This window comes from Trematomus bernacchii, unplaced genomic scaffold, assembly GCF_902827165.1.
Source record: "Trematomus bernacchii unplaced genomic scaffold, fTreBer1.1, whole genome shotgun sequence".
Taxonomy (NCBI): Eukaryota; Metazoa; Chordata; class Actinopteri; order Perciformes; family Nototheniidae; genus Trematomus; species Trematomus bernacchii.
The window spans coordinates 2,505,997-2,528,304 of NW_022987778.1; the positions used below are offsets into that span (position 1 = coordinate 2,505,997).

Here is a 22,308-nt window from a genome sequence, read left to right on the forward strand (position 1 = left end):
GGATTTTAATTTATTGAAAACAGTTCCTTGAAAATGGTTTCCTCATTTCGTACCAGAGCAGCCGTCCTCCGTTTAAATGCTCCAGTGAAACAGGTTTGATTATGATAGTAAAACATAACCAAACTCTTTCCACATTAAAAAACGAATATATGTTTTTTGAACCGCTAACCTCAGTGAACCTTTGTTTTTCTTTGTGCAAGAGCAGCAGGAGATCAATTACATGCACAACATGAGGGGGGGGGGGGGGGGGGGCAACTTCAGCAGAAGACCCACCGCTGGGCCGACAGAGCAACAATGTCAGCAATTGCTCACCTTTACACCACGCTTTGTGTGTGTGTGTGTGTGTGTGTGTGTGTGTGTGTGTGTGTGTGTGTGTGTGTGTGTGTGTGTGTGTGTGTGTGTGTGTGTGTGTGTGTTGCTAATTGATTTCATCCCTGTGGAAAGTCATTTCATCATACTTGGTGTTTTTTAACCCTTATCTTACGACAGCGTTACAGCAGTTAGTCTGCACGGAGACACAAAGCCCTCTGGGAAATTATAAGCTCCTGAGTGTGTGTGTGTGTGTGAGGGAGAGAGAGAGGAATATCATTGATGAGCATACTCTTTATAGACATCCAGGTTACATTTTAATGATGGTTTAAAGGCATCAATGACTATATTTTTATGTTTTGACAGAGTCATAGCAATGTTCAACTAATGCCACGCCCCATGTGTAATGCCCATACCTAAAAAGGTCTTTAATATACATCAAACTTAACAAGAAACAACCAGAAAAGGGAACAGTAACCCGAGTCTCACCACAGGTGGATGTCACACACAGGTGTTTCCTTTCAGGTGCTTCAGATGCACTGCAAACCTCCCGCTGACACGGACTAAACTCCCTGAGTGTTGTGTAAACTGAGTGAGGTTAGACTGGTTTGTTCGACCTGAGGCTCAAAGTGCTGACTTCACATGCTACTTTGTTATCAAATCTCCTTATCAGAAAGTGCTGCGTTTCCAAAGAATGTGTCCTTACAATAGTGCTGTCACAGCTGGTACGTGCTCTACTGCACACATTTCCTCCTTTAAAAAAAAAACCCAATGAGGAATGTGACCCAGTGTGTTATTGACATGACTTCTGGGACCTTACTGTTTACTCAAAGCAGGAAGTAGCAGATGGGAAAGTAGTCCTGTCTGTGTTGTTTTGTTTTGAATAGTAATCTCTTCCCTGTTTGTCGAGCTACGTTGTAAAACATTTCAAAATGGAAGACAATGATACAGTGTAACACATTTTATTGGTTTGTCAAAGCACCCACTGACAGATTTACCACAGATGATTTTTGTGACATATTTCGGAGTGCATGATGTTACCATGAGAAGCTGAGTGAGTCACATGGGACAAAGTGTTTGTATCTTTCAAGTAAATATAACAATAAACATAGAAATCTCCACTCAGTGCTATTGACCATCAAACAGGAAAACACAAACCCAAACTTAATTATCAAAAGCTTCAAATTAAATATTCGAACGATAAGACAAGAATCGTACCAGAACTTCATATTTCAACATCATGCTTAAACAAAACACTTCGTACTGAAAAACTCTGCTCTCTTACGATACCATCACCTACTTTAAGCATCTAGATTCACCACTGTACTTTTTTTAAACATACAAAAACACAAACGGATAAAAACAACTGTAAAAAATGAACAACAAGCTCCATAGGGCATAAATAGGTTACATTACTAGGTCAGTATATAAGGCATACAAAAACAACATTCCACACGTAAATGCTGAGCTTAATAAGAGAAAGTGTCAGTCAGTGCAACAGTCACAAAATGTAAAAAACCTTCTGAGGTAAAAGGTTGTTCAACTCGACACCGAACATTGAAGTTGGCCTAACATCAAGTTGTTCTAATTGGCCTAAAATCAAAATCACTGTTGCATTGCAACCAATCACAAGTTCTCATCCGAAAAGGAAATAAAACATTCAGTGTTCAGGACTTTATTTTATTTCAAGGCACCGTCCCGATACGCCCGCAGCTTCTCTCTGTGTTCCTGGGAGAAGCAGTGTCCGATGGCCTGCTCGGTTTCCTGGACCCTCCTCTTGAAGCGGTCCCTGTCTCGCACCATTTCCTCCCAGTGTCCTTTGCGAGACGCCTGGCGAGCAAAGGGCCAGGTGCGCATGACGTGGACTTGGACCAGAGGAGAAAATTGCACCTGAAATCCAGAAGAAATGAAGATAAATATTGAATAAAGTCTGGTACATTTGTTATGTTTCTTTAGGGATTGTAACGTGCTACTGATGAAGAGAAGGGGTATCTAAACCTCAGATAAATGTCACTCAGTAGGTGTTTTATCAACTCAGATCTTAGTTTGAAATATGTCAAACCCAATTTGAAAATACCCCTTAAATTACTCAGTGAAAACCACGTACTTTCCCTGCACTGACTGACTGTTTACAGAGGCGTGTGATCAGTCAGACTGTGACTTGTTTCTCTGCCTCAGGCTCTATTTCCTGGCTCTGATGAAACCGGGTGTTCAATGTCAAAGTATTCAAAATAAACTTAACACTGAGTCCAATAACTCTCTGCTGACTCGCTGGAGTCACATGACTGGCTTAGTCATGACTACCAGCAGCGTTGCTAACCAACAACAAACAACAGCTCATTCTAACACAGTGATCCCGGGCAGGGTTAACCCTCATCTCACCACAAGAGGTTGCAAAAGTCAGCACTAAGGCACTCCTTAGATAATGACATACTCATTTTAAATAACAGATCACATGCTCCTTTGTATCTAATTGAGCCAATAAACTGGGAGGAGATAATAGTGCTGTCCAACTAAAGGCAAAGGGAATTTCTAAGTAAAACTGCAAAACTATTTTTGACACTGGGTTTATTTCTTCCAATTAAAGCTTTTCAGACTAACATGGAATAAAGTGGTATCGTTACATATTTTTAACCTGGTCTTGTATCTAAGGCGATTTCAATGCTCTGTTTAGACATAGTACACTAGTTTTACATCAAATACTGCAGGGGTTTTATTTATTACTTCATCTAATCCAGGCTGGCAGTTTATATTTAAATTGTTATTAGATATTGACCTTTTTCTGGGTGCTGCTGGTCGTGCTTTCCTCCTCCTCCGGCGGTGACTGAGGGGTTTGTCCGGGTTTCTTCCAGGGCACCACGGTCTTGTCTGGATGGGAGTGATGCTGTATCTTCCTCTCTGTTAGTGAGGGCTTGCTGGCTCTGGTTTTTGTAGGCGTTTTTTCACATTTATTTTTCTTTGTTGATTGATTTTTTGTGTGGTGAACATCGAGGGGATGTGTATCTTCAAACTGCGGTGTTGTCGGGGAGCTCTGGAGGCAGGCCTGGAAGTTTAGAGGGTGGTACGGGTCGTCCTTTTGGCAAAGAGTTTTCCACAGCTGATCTTCTTCGTCGTCCTCTGAAGGAGGGGAGCTGCTCTCTTTCTCCTCAGTGTCTGTATCGGACTTGGAGGGGGGAGCAGGAGGGGAGGCCTGGTGTTTGGAGACTGCGCTGGTTGGAGGTGATTTGCTGCTGAGTGTGGACGCAGTGAAGCACATGGGGTTGTAGGGGTCATTGGGACTGCTGAAGAACTCCAAGAGTCTTTCGTTCTCCTCATCGATGCTGGGACTCGAACTGTCCGAACTGGCCCAGCTGCTCCAACTGCTCTCGCTGTCAGAGCGGCTGACCCAGATGGCCTTGCTCACTGACACGTGGTCAGCTTCACTGTCCGTCGCTTTGCCTTTACTTCTGCCCATATTTGTGTTGGTTGAAATGCTCGCAGAGAAAAAGAAGGGGTTGTAAGGGTCACTAGATTTTGACAGAGACTCCCAAAGCGCTTTACTTTCCTCACTGTCAAATTCCACTACGTTCTGGTCTTCCTCGCTACTCCAGTGAAAAGTTCTCTCCTCTTCCGAAGTGTCCCGTTTGTGGACTTTCTCGCTACTTTTGTGGCAGCCGTCGTTGGAGCTGTCGCTGCTCGATACGAAGATCTTCCAGTCGCTGGGGAAGCCCATCTTCCAGCTGGATTGGTGTCCCAGGAAGATGCCCTCTTCTTTGCCCGTCACAAAATCGTCCACTAGTCCGCAGCACAGGTCGTCGGCGCGCAGGGTGGACAGGAGGGCCTCGGCAGTGGATTTCCCGGCAAAGGAGTCGCCCACGTCAGCGCAGAAGTTGGAGAGGGGATTTGAACCTCCAACCATCACTCCGTTGTCTCCGTCAAACAGCGAGGAGAACAGGAAGGACTCCGTTGGGTTTGCAGCCGTGGTCATGTGCTGGATGTGTTGACCCGTCTCGTCTGTGATTCTAACGTGAACCTCAAACCTGAACATCTGGAAAACTGGAAAGAGAAAAACAGATTTAAATTAAAAAAATTGTAGAATTTACATTCAGTTAAATTATGATCTCCTTAATGTTCATTACACTCACTCTAAAAACCCATGCTTCTGTTCTTTGCATTTTTTTCAAATGGTCTTTTGATTCAATTGAAAAATAAATGTGTTTCGAAAATCCACTTAGGAAAGGTCATCTGTCTTTAATTGTAGCAGGCATTTTAGAGTTAATGTTTAATCTAACATTATACTTGCTTTTGAACTGTTAATTCTGACAAAAGAACAGTCACTAACAATTTAAAACATAACAATAACACTTTATAAAACTCACTATGTAGCACCACATGGAATTTAGAGGGAAAAGTGGTAGCATGGGAAGGATCATAAAGTACAATCAGTAAACTGGACTATATTAATAAACTACAGTTTTTTGTATAAGGACTTAATCACGAAACAGTTTTACAAAGTGCTTAAACCAGGAACGTTTTGAGAAAAACATGGGATTAAGTAAAAACATTGGACGACTATTACATCCAAGGATTCAAAGGCTTTATTGTCATATGCACAGTAGCTACAGTGTATGTATGGCAATGAAAGCCCCAGGCTCCTTTAACAATGCACAAATAAATATATACGAGACATATATATTTAAAAAAACAAAATAATAAGTTTTAACGTGCAAGAACAGAGTAAACAAAACAAAAGTGTAATATTAGGTTGCAAGACCAATTTAATGGAACATGTCAAATAAAATACAATAAGCTAAATCTTGCAGAGTATATTGGAAGTGACCAAGTAAGAAGATTAGGACGTTAACAGGAAAATAGATAACTAGGCAAAACACACACTTCATGTAACCTTATAAGGCATTATTTAGGATTATTATGAAGTTTAATAATGATTAAGCGACGTCACATCTTTAACGGTACAAATATAGACTCAACGGTTTCTGGACTTTTTAAATGTACGTAAACAAGTCCCAACGGTTAACGTTCCAAACTACACTGTAATTGGAGTAGTTAAAACGAATACAAAACTACACCCAGACCCAAAATGAACGTTTTTTATTATACTCTTTTCGTACCTGAAATGAAGGTGTAGTATATGACCTGAACCAGAAGTCGAAGCTGTTCCCAGAGCACGGTGAGCATTTGTTTAGTCCAGGGCAGAAGCGCCATCCCCCCGCAGCCGAACCTCTCCATCGCTGTCCTTTCAGAACCCTTCTCGGAACCAACCGTCGTAGCCATTTTGACTTCTCCTTGTATCATGACGGTTGATGTTGACATAAAATCCTCACGTATTTTGGTACTCCTCGTCAAAAACCAAGAGATTTCGCGTAGTTGTCAGTGACAGGTATGCGTCGATATGCTGTCGCTTCATCTTCCGGCAAATATGTGCCATTTTTTTTGCTTTCCTTCGTCAAATACTCTCAGGTATTTTCTCCATGTTTTGTGTTGTCTTCGTTGTTGTAGTAGAGTTGAATGTCTACGGATTGCAACACCACTCAGTTTTATATATTCAGCGTGACGTCAAGCGCAGCTGTGATTGGTTACCACGGCTGTCACTCCCCAAACCAACCGCACCTCACGTAACAAAGCTCCTCCCAAGCGTTACGTAAATTGACGCATGGAAATTACCCGTAGATTCCACCATGATTAGGAAACCGCTTTATACATGTTAACAGTCTTCTGGGAAAATACTTTTTATAGTAATTATGTTCTGAAAGTGAAAACTTGATGTGAAATAGGAGTGTTTAAAAAAAAAAACACACATGTACAGTAAAAATATCCTGGGGAGGAGGATTTCGATTTTTGTTTTACTTTCCCCATAAGGGAATGTCTGCAAACATTTTTTTTATTTACTTTCATTGTCATTACATAATACAGGTACTAGTAACAAAACGGTTTCTCTGCATTTGACCCATCCTAGTGTTAGGAGCAGTGACTGGGTTAGGGTTTGTTAATTTACTAACAAATCTATATCCATCTGTATCTCAATTTATAGAACATATCCCTTCAATAGTGTGTTATTTGTCAGATAGTTTACAGCCATTTTGAGATGTTTATATTGCATTGTTTATGTTCTACTCTTCCCCCCCCCCCCCCCCCCTAATGGGCAATACTTTGTTTTACATGCTGCAACGAGAAGAAAAAAAAAAATCCTAATTTGGGATCAATATAGTGTATTTTATATACTCAGTAAAGTCATAGATTGAAAATGTATTCAAACAAGTTCTGTGAAACAGTAACCAACAAAAGACAGGAGAGCAATTTCCAATTTAACTCTTTATTATCCAAAATGTGTAGCGTTTATGCCACCAGAGCAGAAGCTGTTGAGGACTCGCTGTAAACAGAAAGAAAACATACCATTAGAGGGAGCCACTCAAAATGGCTATCAGTTTATTTTTAACATGCATCTCATGAAGGGAGAAAAAGGTACTACTGGTCTAAATAGTGACAAACATCTGGTCATGTGTACGTTTCTACCCTTTTTATTGTTATTATAAACAATGCCACTCCAGATATTGAAGTATATGAACCTAAAACACTTGATCTACAAAATGGCCGGTAATCCATTGCCTAAAACATTATTGAACATCGTAGAGAACACAAATAAAATATCTAATTGGATTGTGTGAAGGGGACTGGCAGTAGTGGCACATGTAGCCAGTACTGTTAATTTACCTCCATTTTTTTCTAGCACAAAAGAAATATCATTACTCTAAAAAGAGAAGAGCAGGACAATGATTTGTGCATCTTATCATGTTTAAACAGACCATGTTGTAAAAATGTCTAAGACATTATTGAGTTTACCATGTCATAACAAATATTTAATTGACTTTTCAAATCAAAAAGGAAAGCTTCCCAAAGCAGAACCAATACGTACTACTTCCAGTTGGGGGCCAGTACTCTCTTGGTCTTGTAGTAACGGGCCAGCCTGTGAATCCTGCTCTCGGTGAGAATCAGGCGGAACTTGGCATCCTTGTCCTGCAAGAATAATAACAAAATGAGTGTGAAGTGCAACAAACCTTTTAAATGTACATACACCCAACTCGAGCCATTTTACTGCCTATAGCAAGAGCACATTCACTGATGATGCAGGTTTCTTTGCATCTTATTCGTTAAGCACTATATGTTAAAGCCTAGTGCTGAATTTCACAAAAAAAAAAGAATTGAATCACAATGTCAATTACATTTGAATACAGTCAGAACAGCCTGCTTATGCAAGTTGTGCAAAACATTAAGAGGCAGGTGTATATTACAGATCAGAATATATCACAAGTTATTTTGTGGCCTGCTCACTCAAGAGCATCACTTGTATGCTAGGGGTGTACATCCAAAGCACTTAGACGATGTTACATAGAGTGATAAAACACTGACTTTCTAAGCCTCAGGGTAACGGCAGCAAAGTACAACAAATGCCACTCTAAAACCTGTCCTGGGCCTAGTTCTTTTTATACCTTTCTGTTCCTCTCCAGATGCTTCCTGATGGCCACAGCCTTCTTGATAAGGTGGTAGAGATCCTCGGGCAGATCAGGGGCCAGACCTTTGGTCTTGAGGATCCTCAGAATCTTGTTTCCGGTGACGAAACGCACCTGGGCAACACCATGGGAATCCCTCAGAATAACACCTGGACAAGACAAGAAACACGCTTTAAACTTAGACACCGTGTGTTGCTGACAGACCGTTTGCTTAAAGCTTTGTCAGGCCTCTGAGAACAGATGGAATCACACAATTAGGCAAAAGCAAAACTTGGGAGGATCATCTGACTTCTCCATCTGAATTTAGGCAGCTGTAAAAATGTTTACAGATTATAACAATAAAATGTAGCTGGTGCCTTGCTAAAATAAAATCAAACCTAAACAGATTAAAGTCCTCAGCAAGGTGAGATAATATTTTTTGTTCAAACAGTGAGAAGTTCTTCAAAACAAATAACTTTAATGTACAGCAGTACTTATATATGTATAGAGGGGACTGGCAGTAGTGGCACAAGTAGCCACTACTGTTAATTTACCTCCATTTTCTCTAGCACAACAGAAATATCACAACTCTCAAAAAAGAGAGAGCAGGACAATGATTTGTGCATCTTTACATTCATATAAAGAACAGGAGTATCACAATGTAATGGGATGTCCCACAAGTCAGATGGTTATAAAGTCTCCTAGAAAAATATATATGGCATGTCTTGATTTGGGTGAGATAGTTACCCAACTTTCTCTCTTCACCCTTGATAAGTGATAATGTAAAGTTATACAGCAAAGGTGCACCTTGGTCCTCTAAAGATATATTAATTGCACAGCACACATTACAAAAAGGCAAGCCACAATATAAAAACACATATTATCATTAGCTTTGTCTAACCTAATTGATTTTGACTATTGGGTGAAACTCACAAAATGTGCACGGACAGGGGTTACACCATGGCCCGATATCCCCAAATAAAAACGTGCTGACAGTTTAAATAAAGGATTCTAATTGTTACACCCATGTGTACTGTTTCACGAGTGAGGATAACTGCAGCATGCAGACCAAGTAACGTTAAAGTTGCCGGTCGGAAACTCGATCAAGCAATATGTGTTTTCATGTCTAGCAAGAGCATTTACAAGAATATAAAAATACATTTTCTAGACCTCGAGCCTGATAGAAACTTACCAATCTGAGAGGGGGTCAGGCCCTTTTTGGCCAGCTTGAAGATCTGATCTTTGACATCATCAGATGTGAGTTTCAGCCACTGCGAGAAATAATTAAATGATTTATAAATTGATCAAATCGGCTCAGAAACATTAAGATCCTCCAATATAATGTCTGTATACTTACAGTGGGCACACTGCGCCTGTAAGGCAGAGCTGACTGGGACAAGCCCTTTCTGTAGGAGAGAAAGACAAGCGACTAGTTAGACATGAAAGCAAACATTACAGGCATGAATAAAAGCGTTAAAGGACAACAACTCTAGTTTCTATCTGCACCTGGGGAGCTATTGAAGGGTGAGGGCTGTGCTAACATTAGCTTTAAACTCGTGTCGGAGATAACTCATCTAAATCTGGACGTCAAGTGCTTTTAATACAAGGGTTTAATTTATTCTTCAATTACATGAGGAAATTGTGCATTTGTGCTGTTAATGCGACTTCTCTTACTGCCTAACTAAAGGCTAAAACAGCAACATCGTTGTTAGCTGGCTTTGCTGTTAGCTAATGCTAACATGCTAACAGCTAGCCGGAGAAGGATGTCGATGTGAGCGTGCGAAAATGTAAGTTATTTCCTCGTCTCAAAGCTGGATTAAAGAGCTCAATTTGCTCCTCGTACATCCATAACACGTTTACAAACTCTATCGTGCCGTAAAAATCGATCTGTAGACACAATATTCTCACTTTATATGATAAAAAGAGAGCTCACCCGGGAGCGTGCATGCGACCCATGATGGCGGTTGAGGAAGAGAGGCCGCACACGCGACAGAAGACGGTATTTTGCACTTGCGCCGGACGTGACGCAATGACGCAGACAAAAGCTTTCTTGACGCATTCAAGAGTTAGAAATTGTTATTAACTACAAATACACAGTAATAGCATACAAATACATTGAAATACCGCAAGTAAAATAACAAATAAATAATGTTTTGAAGGCACATTTACAAAATAACAATATTGGCTTCTAAATGTAGTGGAGGACACGTGGAAATGTTACCGAAGTGTAGTACTAAAGTAAATCAACATAAAAAACATTCCACCACTGACTACAAGGTCATGTTATTATAGTCGTAGCCTATATAACATTAACGAAAAAGATACATTTCAGAACAAAATCAGAACATCTTAAAACGTTTTATCTTCTCAGCACACTAAAAACTCAAAATCCTTAACCCTTTAACTACCAGACCAAGAAAAAAGCTATGGAAAAATTATTTGTTTGCATTTTTTTAATCAAATGGGACACAAATAACCACAAACAATTTTTGACTGACCACACAGTTTTGTTTTTATGAGCCTCTACCAACTGGTCGAGCTGGCCTTCTATGGTAAAAGTGCATTTTCAACAATCATCATATACAGTATTTGTATGCATCAAACTCAAATAAAACACAAACTGAAATACATTTTTGTTCTTTTATGGAAGATGAGAAATATATACAACCAGATATATTCATAAAAGATAATACATTATAATTGTAAAAAAGTAATGTTAAGTGTTTTTCATAATAAAAAAAAGACTTGCTCACCTTACTGTATATGCTGAATTGGCCTAACAAGAAACCACTGGCCTAACAGAAAATGTCTATATCCTGTGTTGGCCTAACTTGCTCATCTGTGTGCAACTTTGGGCTGAATGCCATGCATTATATATATATATAAAATATATAAATTATTATCACTCTTTCACTCTGAGACTCACAAGGCAGTACTAGATTTAGTAATAGTACCATGATTACCATATTTTATTGGAAAAATGCTCTGAAACTCTGAAAAAGTAATATTGCTAGTTTACCATAAAAGGCCAATTCGACCGGTTGGTTGAGCATATTTTCAAAAGAATAAATACACCCTTGTTAAAACTTTTTTTGTGCATCAAGTTATCTAATTATGTTCAGTAAGTGCCCTGACACTAACATATGTCAAAAATGATATGGTTACCTTACAAAAGTTGACCAAAAAGAGTGATTTCTTCAGCAGTGATTTTTTTAGCATGCCAACTTTCTCAGTGGAAGCTAGCTGAAGGGCTTTCTGTTCGAACCACAGTGACATCTAGAGGTTGTTTTGTGCATAACATGTCAACCAAAGGATAGAGCTGGCTGAATCAGATGGAGTTTTTTTTTCAACAAGATATCAAGACACAAAATGTGCTCTACCAAATGGTGGCGCTGGCTGTTAAAGGGTTGAAGACTCTTAATATATGTGTAAATATTATAATGTAAATGTCTGATTTTATTTGTTATGATGTAATGTATGTATCCCCAAACTGGGTGTATAATGTTTCTTTGTTATTGTGCTGTTGAGCAAACTACAACTTATTTTCTCATTGAATGTTGATCAAACTGCTCATTTTACATTGTCATGAAGTCATGCTGATTTTCAGATTTTTTAAAACAAATTTTTGTTACACATTTCAATGTAGATCCATTTGTATTTGCTCTGGTTGGATGCCATTAAATAGGCCCCTGTATTCAATAAATATCCCTCCCCAAAATGTGAAGATGTAAATAATTCAGGTTATAGTAAATCCTGTTTAATCTTTGTAACAATTTGACTCTACTGTCAAAATAATAATAACGAGACACTGGAAAACATGGCTAGATACGTCAATATTGTGCAACTTTATACAACAAACAAGGAGTCGCATGAAATTTGTTCAAAAAACATTTAATTTGCTTCAGGAAAGAGGGATTACAGTACACACTGATCCATTCGGGTTACAGGTCACCAATTAATAATAAATAACTGGCCATGTTAATACAAACTCTGCTTGCTTTCTTTGTACAGTCACTAAAAGAGTGGATCAAGTCACTAATATCATAGCGTGAGTGATGCTCTTAGATCATAGTTGTCTTGAATATCTCATCTTTTCAGATACATTTCATTTCTTTATTAAACATTAATAACAACTTTAGATTTGTAGTTAGCGAGAGGAAGCAGCTAATGCTCAGAAACTTGTTCCCTTTTTGTGAAGATGTTTTAAGTCAAAGTTGCCTTTTCAGCAATGATCTGAGAAAGGTTTGCTCGAAATGTCCTCAAAATTCAGAGTGTTCTTTAACTTAAATATCATATAAACGTGGATCTGGACTTCACTGGCAGTTATAAACAAGTTACTTGTAATGGCGTCATTACACGACAGTGTGGTATCGCAGCCTCAGACTGCCTCCTGTCCAGACTCCAGTTTGAACTCAGTCCCTAAACTGCGTTTTGAAAAGTCTGAATTATGGTTTCGAACCACCTGAAGGAAACACAGAACTGACTTTTGATCAGCGTCATCAAGCAACCATTGTCTCTTCATCCAGAGCGTGATCCAAAGCTTATGAAACAAATTCCCCTTTTGGTGTGCTGTGTGAAAATAGTCAAGTAAGAACACGAGAGAAAGACCTGGTAGTGTGCGTTTAGTGGAAGCCCACAATTACAAAAACCTTCAGACCTGCTCTGGCAGAACTACTGCTATAACTTTTAATAAGGACACATCTCATGGTAATTAAAATATATTTAGCAATAAGGCCAAGTTGAGTATTAAAAAGGGATTGTGAGCACAAACGAAGGCACCCTGTTCCTCCTCGGAGAGTGGTTTGATTCGCCGTCCTTCTCGTTACTTTTGGCACTTTCGTGGGGAATCATAAGGTCACTGTTGATTTCCTGGAATCTGATGTGTTGGACTACTCTACCCAGAAGTGTCTGCTGCAAAGCAGGAAACCCTGACGCCTCCTATTTGTCTATGTAGAAAATTAACAAGGAAAATGTAAAAATGAGCCCCCTTTCTATTCCTTAAAAAATAAACGTGTCAATCTATATATACTCTTCTGAAAGTAAGCCATTTTGGTCCTCTAATATCAAAATGTACAAAACATTACAGCTCTTTGTTATAGTTTAGGAAAAAGAGAGACACAATAAGTGAAGATTGTTTGTCACAGAAACAATCTTGTTTAGTTAAAGATGGGAAGAGAGGAGAGCAGGCTCCACTTTGAGGGTTTGTGAAACGCTCGCCTTCTTAGGGTGCGTCGGGAGGAGTCTGCATTCATGTCATATGGGAATAACCACTATAGGAACATCATCATTATTATAAGCAATAACTTGGTGGGAGCCACCTTGATGAAATTCTTTAGAACCAGGTTGTGACTGATCAGTATGTACATAGTGATGCATGGTTTTAAGCAACAAGCGCGCTGTAGCCTGCCATGATGTATTAACAAACAGTCCATTTGGTTTGTTAGGTTTAAAACAAATATCACTGCTTATACCTTAAATCTGATTATGTCAGAAAAATAGTATGTCCATCCACCAAGTAGTATTTTCATGAACCATTAAATACAGTGACTAGTATTTTCAGGTAAGGCTGCATCTGCCGCCGTTCCCATATGAAGTGAACGCAGTTTTATTTTCTCCTGCAGACACAGAGTCGTTCCCCGCTCCGGCGCAGGCAGGTTTCAGAAGTACGGGACGGCCGTGAGTTTGTACCACTTGACCGTCTCCTTGCTGAGGTCAAAGTCTTTGAGTCTGAGCGTGATGCCGCCCAGGAAGTAGTTCTCTCGCAACGACTCGGCACTCAGCACGCTCAGCTGGAGCTCCCGCAGACCCAGGGTCTCCTTGCTGTAGCCGCTGTACACCAACTGTGGAGGAAGAGGAGGGGGAAGTGAGTAAAGTGTCCTGATAGGCATGGAGTTCTTATTTGGGTTCATGTTGGTTAAACCATACACCCCAGCACGTGCACTCCGCTCTGCATCAGCCAAACGGCTCGCTGCACCTTCACTGCGAGGGGGACCCAAGTTCCCATCAGCAAAAACACGTGGGTTTGCTATCCTGGCTCCAAAATGGTGGAATGAACTCCCCATTGACATCAGGACAGCAGAAAGCTTACACATCTTCCGGCGCAGACTAAAAACTCATCTCTCTCTCCTCTCAATAAGTGATCAGGGGCGTCACTCTTCAGCTTAACCAATCACTTCGCTCTATTCCCAAGAGCCTATCATAGCGCTCTGCCAAACCTTTTAAGTTTGCTCCCCCCCCTCTGACAGCTGTCATTCCAGGTGACTCGATGCAACCCTCCTCCACCCCTTTTCACCTCCCGTCCCTCTGAATACAGGGTCAAGCTAAACCCCTCCCCTTCAGACCGACCCAACTATCCATTCACCACCACTAGTGTCTAGACCCCGGGGGATTTCATCGGATCGGTTCTCCCCTCCCGAATGATACTTCCTGCACAACGGGGCCTAATCGCCAAAATCACCATTACATTAATTTGTGTATCTCTGCAATAAATATGTATTCTTACATCAAAACCGTCTCTCCTGATTGAATAGTGGTTATTTGCAGAAAAAATTACAATAATTTATTATTATAAATGATTTATTCTGGTTTTATGTTTCAGTATTTGTAAGCAACTGTGACTGAAAGAATATTGCTTTTATTTGACTTTTTTATTTAATTTAATTTTTTTATTTAATTTAATTTTTTAAGAAGGGGCAGGTAAAATAAGATTTCTTTCTCCCTGCTCCTTTCCACCATGCGCTATTAAAAAAAAAGTACTAGTTTTGTAAAGTGTACATCTTTTGTTTTAAAATAACTGCCATGCGTGGAATAAACAAATAAATAATACATTAATTAATGGGAAATAAATGATTGTTTTTATTTTTAAATATGTTGTAGTTGAACTTGTAGTTTTAATTATGTTTTTAAGCTTCTTAGAGCTAGTGTTTGGAAGACAAACAAAATGACGTCTCAACACATCAAGATAATGTTATAATTTACCTTCACCCTGTATTCATTTTTATAGAATAAAGCTCAAACGTTTTATAATGTAACTCAATGCATCCTCCGTTAACAGAATCTACTTATCAAAAGAAAGATCTCCCTGCATTATGCTTACATTTAGAAAATCAAAACCATGGTTCTTGAGTTTAGGAATATAACATCAAGTATAAAAATGGAGACAAAATGTATTTGAGTATTTCCTAACCATCTCATTGAAAGTAGGGTTCCTGGTTTTCCTCGAGATCTTTGTCTTGCGTTTGGAGGTCTTGTGTGGATCTGGAAGCAGGTAGGTTTTCACATAAGGGTTGGGATCTGTTCCATCCTCAGAGACCTGAAGGCAAGCAGAGAGATTCATATAAGGACAACAGGTAGATAAACACAAAACAAGACAACTGCCTGTCAAAGCAGTTTTTGAGCATCTGTATTTGTTAGAGCCAGTTTTTAGTTTTTATAAGAAAGGCCACCTAATTGTGACGTCTGTAGTCAACACACTATAAAAGACTACAATTCCCACGGCGCCTCCTCTAGAGTGACAGTGATGGGCAACCTGTCAGAAAGACGCCGTTGAGGAACAGTTTTTAACCGTCCAATTACCCTTTAAGTTATTAAGTTATATAAGCCTTATCAAGAAAGAAAGAATACTTAAAGGTCACCTATCATGCTATTTTTAGGCAATAGCATAGGTCTCAGATGTATACAAATATATAAAAAACATGTCTATGAAGTGTTTTGCTCAAAATACCAATCAGATCACCCATTCTAGCCATGCCTCATATCCCTCTATTTCACTTCCTGTTTCAAAAGTGCTGATTTTGGGTATAAAGCTTTAAAAAAAATAAAAAATGTATAAAAAAAAGGAGGGTTCTGAGCTCATGCGGGACCCGGCAGCTACTGTCTAAACTAAATACTGCGGTGATGAAACGCCATATCATGGATTATCAAGGATTATTTCTGAAACAGTATGGAGCTCAAAGGCTTTCTCTCTTGCCGGTTATACCACAAGGTGAGTTCCTTTTTATTTCCTGCTTCTTCACACACATGCTTTTCAGTACAGGTTAGCTCTGAGTGTTAGCGATGCTAATGTAAACACCGACCATATTACGTCCAAAACAGTCGGGCATTGTTTCTGATAGCAACGTTTCTGATAGGGCCGTGGGTGTAAAGCCAGCCCACATTTCCGATATTACGTCATATCGGACACAAATCTGGATCAGCTCCGTTGTAGCCCCGTTTTTAGAGATTTGGGTACGGAGGAGAAGAGAGAGGGTTGCTGCGTGAGTTCCCCGACACACCGGGGACACATATTTATGTATAAAAGACATCAAAAAGTGCATTTTGCATGATAGGTCCCCTTTAAGGTGTTTGTTATTTTATTTGAGTTTAGCCTATTTGTTTTGAATATTGTAAAGGCCTCTGTTCTTTGTTGCATGTGTAAAAGTTTGTTGTTTTATTTTGAGCAAACACATCGCATAACATCATCCAAACCATCGGAGGCCAAGCAACTCTTCAACTGTACGTAATATAAAAGAAAGAAAACCAGTTAGAAATGTCTGTTTAAGGCGTCTAGTGGCTTGAAAGAAAAAACAAGGAAGGAAGCCACGATAGTATTAAATAACGTCTATTTACCAGATCTCTGATGTGCATGAGCATGATGAAGAGGTTGCTGTTCCTGTAGGAGATCGAGAGCTTCACTTCTCCTTCCACCCGACCAGAGGTGGGACTGAGAGGAGGCTCTGCAACAAATCATCACAATCAGGAAATAGTTACAACAAAAACAAATTAAAAAGGTACAAACACATCCTTTTGTCTGAGGTAGAAAGTCCTCATTACCCAATAAATTACTACAATTATTTATTAAAAGTCCCGTATTATACTGTTTTTCATCAATATATTATAGGTCTCAGATATATACAAAACATGTCTCTGAAGTGTTTGGCTCCAAACACCAAACAGATCATTGCATCATTACCCATAATCCCCTCTGTTTCAGCCCTGTTTCCAAAGTGCTGATTCTCTGTCTGTTACTTCAGATGAAAATAAGGAGCCCCTCCCCACGCCCCTCTGAGAGATATTTGGTTACAAAGAACACAATGGTGCTCTAGGAGGAGATTCAGGTGATAAGGTGGGGGGGGGGGGGTTACCTTGGTTGGTGATTGGCTAATGGTTACACAAGCCAAAAAAACGTTATGACATCATAAAGTGGCCAAAATCTGATCAGCTCATTTTCAGACAGGTTTTTATATAAATGGATCAGGACAAAAAGAGAGAGAATCTTTGTTCCTGAAACTTTCTCAGTCTCTTTACACTGAAAAAGTGGATTTTGAATAATAGGTGACCTTTAATTCACCTTGTCTATTATACAGTGAGTATGAAACTTGAACAATGGGAGTCAAAAGTGCAGGTTTTATTTACCTGGTGCTTTGGGTGTGGCATCTAAACCCTCTGTCTTCTCATCCCGTGCGATTGGATGAAAGAAGGTGTACACCAGGTCACACTAGAGACAGAGAACATGATGTTACTTCCTTGACTCGTACATAACATTGTCCCGCTGGGTTTATTTAGTATTTGTGTGAATATGTGTACCTGTGTGACCTCTGTGGAGCTCCTCAACAGGTTGTGCACATAGTTGTTGAGCTCCAGCTTTCTCTTGGCGGCCACTTCTTTGATGTGGGTGCGACCGAGAACCATCTTGTTAGGGAAACTGGAGATTTAAAAAAGAAGGCGAGGTAAATTCACTATTTCTCAGAATGTGATGTGACTTTCCTTTAAGCAACAGCACTGAGGTAGCATCTCAGAGGATCATAGAGGGAAAGTTAAGCAGATAATAACAGGGTTCTGGTTCTCTAGAACACACTGTGATAAGCCCAGATGTGTCAATAAAGAAAATACTGTATCACAGCTTGGTATTAAGGAAACTAGATCAGTAATTGAGACATTAATGCCCCAACTTAATTCACTTTTGGTACAATGTGTTTTTCTCCATTCCCTTTTTCCCTGTAGATAGTCCAGTAGTAGGGGTAGTAATCAGCAGCGAGCGCTTTAACACGTGTATTTCGGTTTATTCAAGGCATCCATTTTGTTATTCTAGAGTATTATTGTTTTATAGTTATTTGTTAATGTAACTAACCCGATTTGTGTTCTTTGAAATTGAAAATGATATTGCATTGCGTTTGTTACTTTCGTTGCAGTTGTATATATGTCTTACGTAGTTTGGCTTGGCTTCCTATTTTGTATGGACATGCTTTTATTTTGAAGGAGAGTTAGCGCAGTTGACAGGAAGTTGTTGTTGCTATGGAAACAACGTGACGGAGAAAAGTAATATCAACATATAAAGAATGAGAAAATAAAGGATAACGTTTATGGTTAAGTGTTAGCACCCTCCGAAGAGGCACAAGCTCTTGCGTTGATATTGGAGATTAAAAAAACAAAATTCAATTTGGCAGCCGTGGCAAAAAAAGAACAAAAACGAATATCCGAATAACGAAATTGAAAACCGAATAGTAGGCCAACGACCGAATATTCGGATATCCGGGTACAGCCCTACTGCACAGTGCACACAATGGTTTGGCTTATTTAAAGCTAATGTAACTGAAATAATCTTGCTTTCTTGATTGTTATCTTATTGGTTAATTGCAATTATTTGAAGTTGCTTTGGTAAAAGTGTCAGCTAAATAAAGTGTAATGCAATGCTTGGAACCTCAACCTCTGTTGTCGCAAAATAAAGTCCCAGGTGTTAAGGAATAATTCTTCTAGATATCTAACCTTTTACTCTGACATGTGTTATCTCCTTGAAGGAAAGGCCTTGGTGCCATATGTGTTGTTGTCACCAGTGTGAGACCGGTCAACTTGACTGGCACGAAGGGTAATTGTTGTGGGAACACTGAAGCACTTCTTTATCGGTGTTTGTGGGCTCCAGGATGTGAAATCCTTGAGGCCATGAGCGTCGGACGCAGATGATTCAGTGTTTAGTCTACTCCTTCAGAGATGTTGATTTCTCTCTGTGAACCTTTTAGGTCTAGCATAGAGAGAGGCTCTTCAGAATTGACGTGGCAACTCTACCGTGTAGTCAGAACCTCTGACTCTTTGATTTGTGATGTGAATCCTCCGGCCGAATACTCTGAATAAACCCATCAGTGTTTGACATCAAAGCTCCAACTCTCACCGTGTCTCCTTCCTGAGTCGGTGACTCCATGCATTACTACACAGAAGTTTCCTCCACACCAGGTATTCAACAACTTTGTGAGTGAGTAAAATGAGCATTGCTTTGGGGTACAATTAAACAGAAACGTGATATAAAAGGCTGAAGGTCAGGGTGTCATGTTTTACCTGGGCAGCTTCCAGAGAGGGAAGAGGATGGTGAGTTTGTTGTGGAGCTCCTGGAACTCATCAAAAGTGCGAAAGAGAAAGTTGGGCTCAGTCTGGCCTTCCCTCAGGATCCTCACCACGTACGTCTAGAGAGGAGAGAGAGGGAGACAGACGTGCAGTCAGGGGTCAGCGCTTCTCTAAAACTTACATCCACTGAATTGACGGAGCGTGATAAACTCACATAGTGCTTGTCGGGGTTGTATCTCTTCTGGAAGGAGAAGATGGAGGCGTGCAGGATGCGGCCTTCCTGCTTCATGGTGTACGTCTTCGGGGAGAAGGAGAGGATTGGCTCGTCGTTGGCGGGCAGACCGGAGAACCGCAGCTGGGCCAGGTTGTGGATGAAGAAGTTGAACTTGGTCGCCACGCTGCCCAGACTGGACTCTATCAGCCTGGAGAGTGGGGGGAAAGAGGGGTGGAAGAGCCACTTGATTACACATTATTTTAGGGACATTTTTCTTATACATTTGGCTCCAACACTATGGAACTCTACTAAATAAACGTATTATTATTATGTTGGCAAAAGAGATTAGATCCTTTTTGAACGTCATTTAAAGGGGACCTATCATGCAAAATGCACTTTTGTACGTCTTTTGTACATGAATATGTGTCCCCGGTGTTCCAGGGAACTCACCAAGTGTCAGAAAACACAACCCTCTCTATTTTCCTCCATACCCAAATCTCTAAAAAAGGGGCTGCAAACGGATCTGATAAAAAACTGATCCAGATTTGAACACTGTCCTGACGTCAGGACGGTGGCGCTACGGCTATTGGGCCAACTCCACCAATCAGGAGGAGACAGCCACGGCCATTGCCGTTCGAAAGCGCTGGAGACGCTGTAGTACATATGCCAGGCCTGTAGGTGGTGCTGTTCTCACAGAATCTGCTCTTGCTAAAACAGAGCTAAAAAATGTCAAATTGATCAAAATGAGGCATGGCTAAAATGCATGATCTGTTTGGTATTTTGAAAAAAAAAAAGTATAAATATGCCTTATATAGGTATGGTCCTACACTATATTATTCAAATATAGCATGATAGGTCCACTTTAAACTTGTACTACCATTTTGTATAGTTTTGCATATATTGACACAGGTGGACGTCGTTTCTTTTTGTTATTCCTATGTTACAAAGTGCTATATTTCATTATTTACGACAGGTGATATTGCTGTACGTTTTTTAACTAAGGCATGCTAGTAAGCTGCTGTAAGTCTGCACGTTTTTAACTGAGTTTATGTTATTTCCTGCAGTGTTAAAGCTATAGCATATAATACTGATTGATCAAGTCAGTAGTGGACTGGGCAAGACGTCACTTGAATGGAATTCATCTGCTGTAACGCTTAAAATGTACTTTAAATAAATGCTTGTCCAAGTTGTACCTGCCTCCCGTGAGTACATTTGGTCTTAACAAAAGGTTAACATTTTAGAAAAAAGTCAGAAATCAAATATTCTTGCAGCTTTGACCTAAAGCTGTTATATAAACAAACTTAGTTACAATCTAACCCGACTGGTTTTACAAAGACAAGGCCCGTCTGATACTATCTGTAGAATTTCAGGAGTATTTGTTTCTGTAATGTGAGACAGCAGCTATTCTTTTTTTTGCTGTGCTTATGTCGCCACCTGGTGGACTTTCAGTTTGCAGCAACATAAAGAAAGAAAATAAGTAACAGCGTTTAAAAAATAATAAGAACACCATTATTTATCCCTTTTATTTTGAGTTTACAATGTTGAGGTTGAAATTCAGTTTAAACTTAGTTTTATTTTTGCTGAAACAAGTGTTACTATTTATAGATTTTTTGTTTCTGTAATGTGAGACAGCAGCTATTATTTGTCTTGCTGTACTTATGTCGCCACCTGGTGGACTTTCAGTGAGTAGCAACATCAAAAATAAAAGATAAGTAACAGCTCTGGCCAAAATAGCAGCTGTGCACATAAGAAAACTTGTCAAAAAACACCATTCATTTCCCCTTTGTTGGGATTTTTCAATTTTAAGGTTGTTCAAAAGTTGGAGAAATTCAGTTTAAACTTAGTCCAAGCGGCCAATTAGTTTTATTTTTGCTGAAACAAGAGTTATATTTGATCAGCGCTGGTAGAAGAAGTTGATGTGTTACCTGGTGAAGAAGATAGTGGCCTCAGCGTCTGTGTTGTGCGGCTGCAGGGCATCGAACACATACTTCAGATCCTGAGAGCCCGTCAGCTCGGGGAGGCCGGAGGACGTCATCTACAAACACAGAAAACACCAAACTCAGAGGCATTTTCTGGGTTATTTCATTCCAAAATATTGTAGCAGATTAACACATTAATTGCACTTCATTTTGTACAGTAAAAATATTTCATAAAAAAGGCATATACATAGAATACATCTAACACTATAATGTGTACTTAATAAAAAAAATATACACATATGAAACACTTTTGGGTGTTATATATGTACAATTTAGCCTTTTAGGAAGCAAACTCCTGCTCTCTGCTGCACTTTCTCAATGCATTGCTATGCATTTTAACCTGTCATCTGATTGTGTATTGAATTTGCATTATCCTCCTTTTATTGCGCAATTTCATCATTGTACCTTTAATCTAAATGTATTTTTTATACGTCTACTATTTTTAGTTTGTTCTTATGTTTTTAACTGGTAACTGAATGCTGTGTGATATCAATGTTCTCTGAAATGTCTATGTGAAGCACCTTGAACTGCACTTATTGTATGAAAGGTGGTATACAAATAAAGATTATTATTATTATTATTATATAAGTTCAGTCTCACCAGTGACAGCAGGTTGAGGAAAAGCCCAGAGTGTTTCCTGATGAGGTTGTAAGCCTGGCAACACAAGTCCACAAACAGCTGGAAGCGGCTGGTGGGTCGCTCGCCTCCGTTGATGACGTACGCCATGTCCGAGGTCAGAACGAAAGGAGCGCGGTCCCTGAGGGAGACAAGGAGAGGAGATATAAATGAATAATGTGAGCAAGTTAGTCAAGAAGTTGTAAAAAAAGTTTAAGTTTAAAGCAGGGGTGTCCAAACTTTTTGCACCGAGGGCCACATACAGAAAAATATACGAAGGGCTGGGCCGCTCACTAGAGGTATATCGCCTCATAAGTTCAGTTATAAGTTAGCAAACTCAATCAAATGTAGGTAAAGTATGCTTGTGAGTGTTGGCAGCTCATCCCTTAAC

At 39.7% G+C, this 22,308-nt stretch overlaps 3 protein-coding genes and 2 non-coding genes across 6 annotated transcripts in view; all 5 read right to left on the bottom strand.

Moving 5' to 3' along the window:
* Positions 1-1,255: 1,255 nt before the first annotated feature.
* Positions 1,256-5,842, bottom strand: ppp1r15b (protein phosphatase 1, regulatory subunit 15B). Its single transcript, XM_034149196.1, has 3 exons — positions 5,421-5,842; positions 3,086-4,344; positions 1,256-2,199 (listed from the first exon to the last, which is right to left on the bottom strand). Exons 1-3 carry the CDS (start codon positions 5,620-5,622, stop codon positions 1,990-1,992), a joined length of 1,671 nt encoding a protein of 556 aa, XP_034005087.1. The 5' UTR covers positions 5,623-5,842; the 3' UTR covers positions 1,256-1,989.
* A 764-nt stretch (positions 5,843-6,606) lies between these two features.
* Positions 6,607-9,834, bottom strand: rps13 (ribosomal protein S13). Its single transcript, XM_034149296.1, has 6 exons — positions 9,730-9,834; positions 9,154-9,202; positions 8,989-9,067; positions 7,797-7,966; positions 7,223-7,323; positions 6,607-6,679 (listed from the first exon to the last, which is right to left on the bottom strand). Exons 1-6 carry the CDS (start codon positions 9,750-9,752, stop codon positions 6,646-6,648), a joined length of 456 nt encoding a protein of 151 aa, XP_034005187.1. The 5' UTR covers positions 9,753-9,834; the 3' UTR covers positions 6,607-6,645.
* Positions 6,965-7,092, bottom strand: LOC117497343. The gene has a single exon (XR_004557371.1). It is a non-coding gene; the product is annotated as a small nucleolar RNA SNORA19 (small nucleolar RNA).
* On the bottom strand, positions 8,295-8,422 carry LOC117497342. Its single transcript, XR_004557370.1, has one exon. It is a non-coding gene; the product is annotated as a small nucleolar RNA SNORA19 (small nucleolar RNA).
* Positions 9,835-11,668: 1,834 nt separating the features above from the next.
* Positions 11,669-22,308, bottom strand: part of pik3c2a (phosphatidylinositol-4-phosphate 3-kinase, catalytic subunit type 2 alpha) — a 62,833-nt gene continuing 52,193 nt past the window's right edge. For both annotated transcript variants that reach the window (XM_034149297.1, XM_034149298.1), the window contains exons 25-33: positions 21,903-22,059; positions 21,249-21,358; positions 19,324-19,531; positions 19,104-19,228; positions 17,361-17,478; positions 17,190-17,271; positions 16,404-16,510; positions 14,983-15,108; positions 11,669-13,636 (exon numbers count right to left, since the gene is read on the bottom strand). In XM_034149297.1, coding sequence (XP_034005188.1) covers positions 13,454-13,636; positions 14,983-15,108; positions 16,404-16,510; positions 17,190-17,271; positions 17,361-17,478; positions 19,104-19,228; positions 19,324-19,531; positions 21,249-21,358; positions 21,903-22,059 — 1,216 coding nt within the window. In that variant the 3' untranslated portion in view covers positions 11,669-13,453. The remainder of the gene's footprint in view (positions 13,637-14,982; positions 15,109-16,403; positions 16,511-17,189; positions 17,272-17,360; positions 17,479-19,103; positions 19,229-19,323; positions 19,532-21,248; positions 21,359-21,902; positions 22,060-22,308) is intronic.

What these genes read in the sequence shown, in the direction of transcription:
- ppp1r15b (XM_034149196.1), bottom strand. Translation starts at nt 5,622, where the DNA reads ATGTCAACATCAACCGTCATGATACAAGGAGAAGTCAAAATGGCTACG. An exon ending in ATACTACACCTTCATTTCAG is followed by an intron (nt 4,345 to 5,420) that starts GTACGAAAAGAG and finishes TTCTCTTTCCAG; the next exon opens with TTTTCCAGATGTTCAGGTTT. An exon ending in CCAGCAGCACCCAGAAAAAG is followed by an intron (nt 2,200 to 3,085) that starts GTCAATATCTAA and finishes TCTGGATTTCAG; the next exon opens with GTGCAATTTTCTCCTCTGGT.
- rps13 (XM_034149296.1), bottom strand. Translation starts at nt 9,752, where the DNA reads ATGGGTCGCATGCACGCTCCCGG. An exon ending in GGTCGCATGCACGCTCCCGG is followed by an intron (nt 9,203 to 9,729) that starts GTGAGCTCTCTT and finishes TCTCTCCTACAG; the next exon opens with AAAGGGCTTGTCCCAGTCAG. An exon ending in ACAGGCGCAGTGTGCCCACT is followed by an intron (nt 9,068 to 9,153) that starts GTAAGTATACAG and finishes TATTTCTCGCAG; the next exon opens with TGGCTGAAACTCACATCTGA.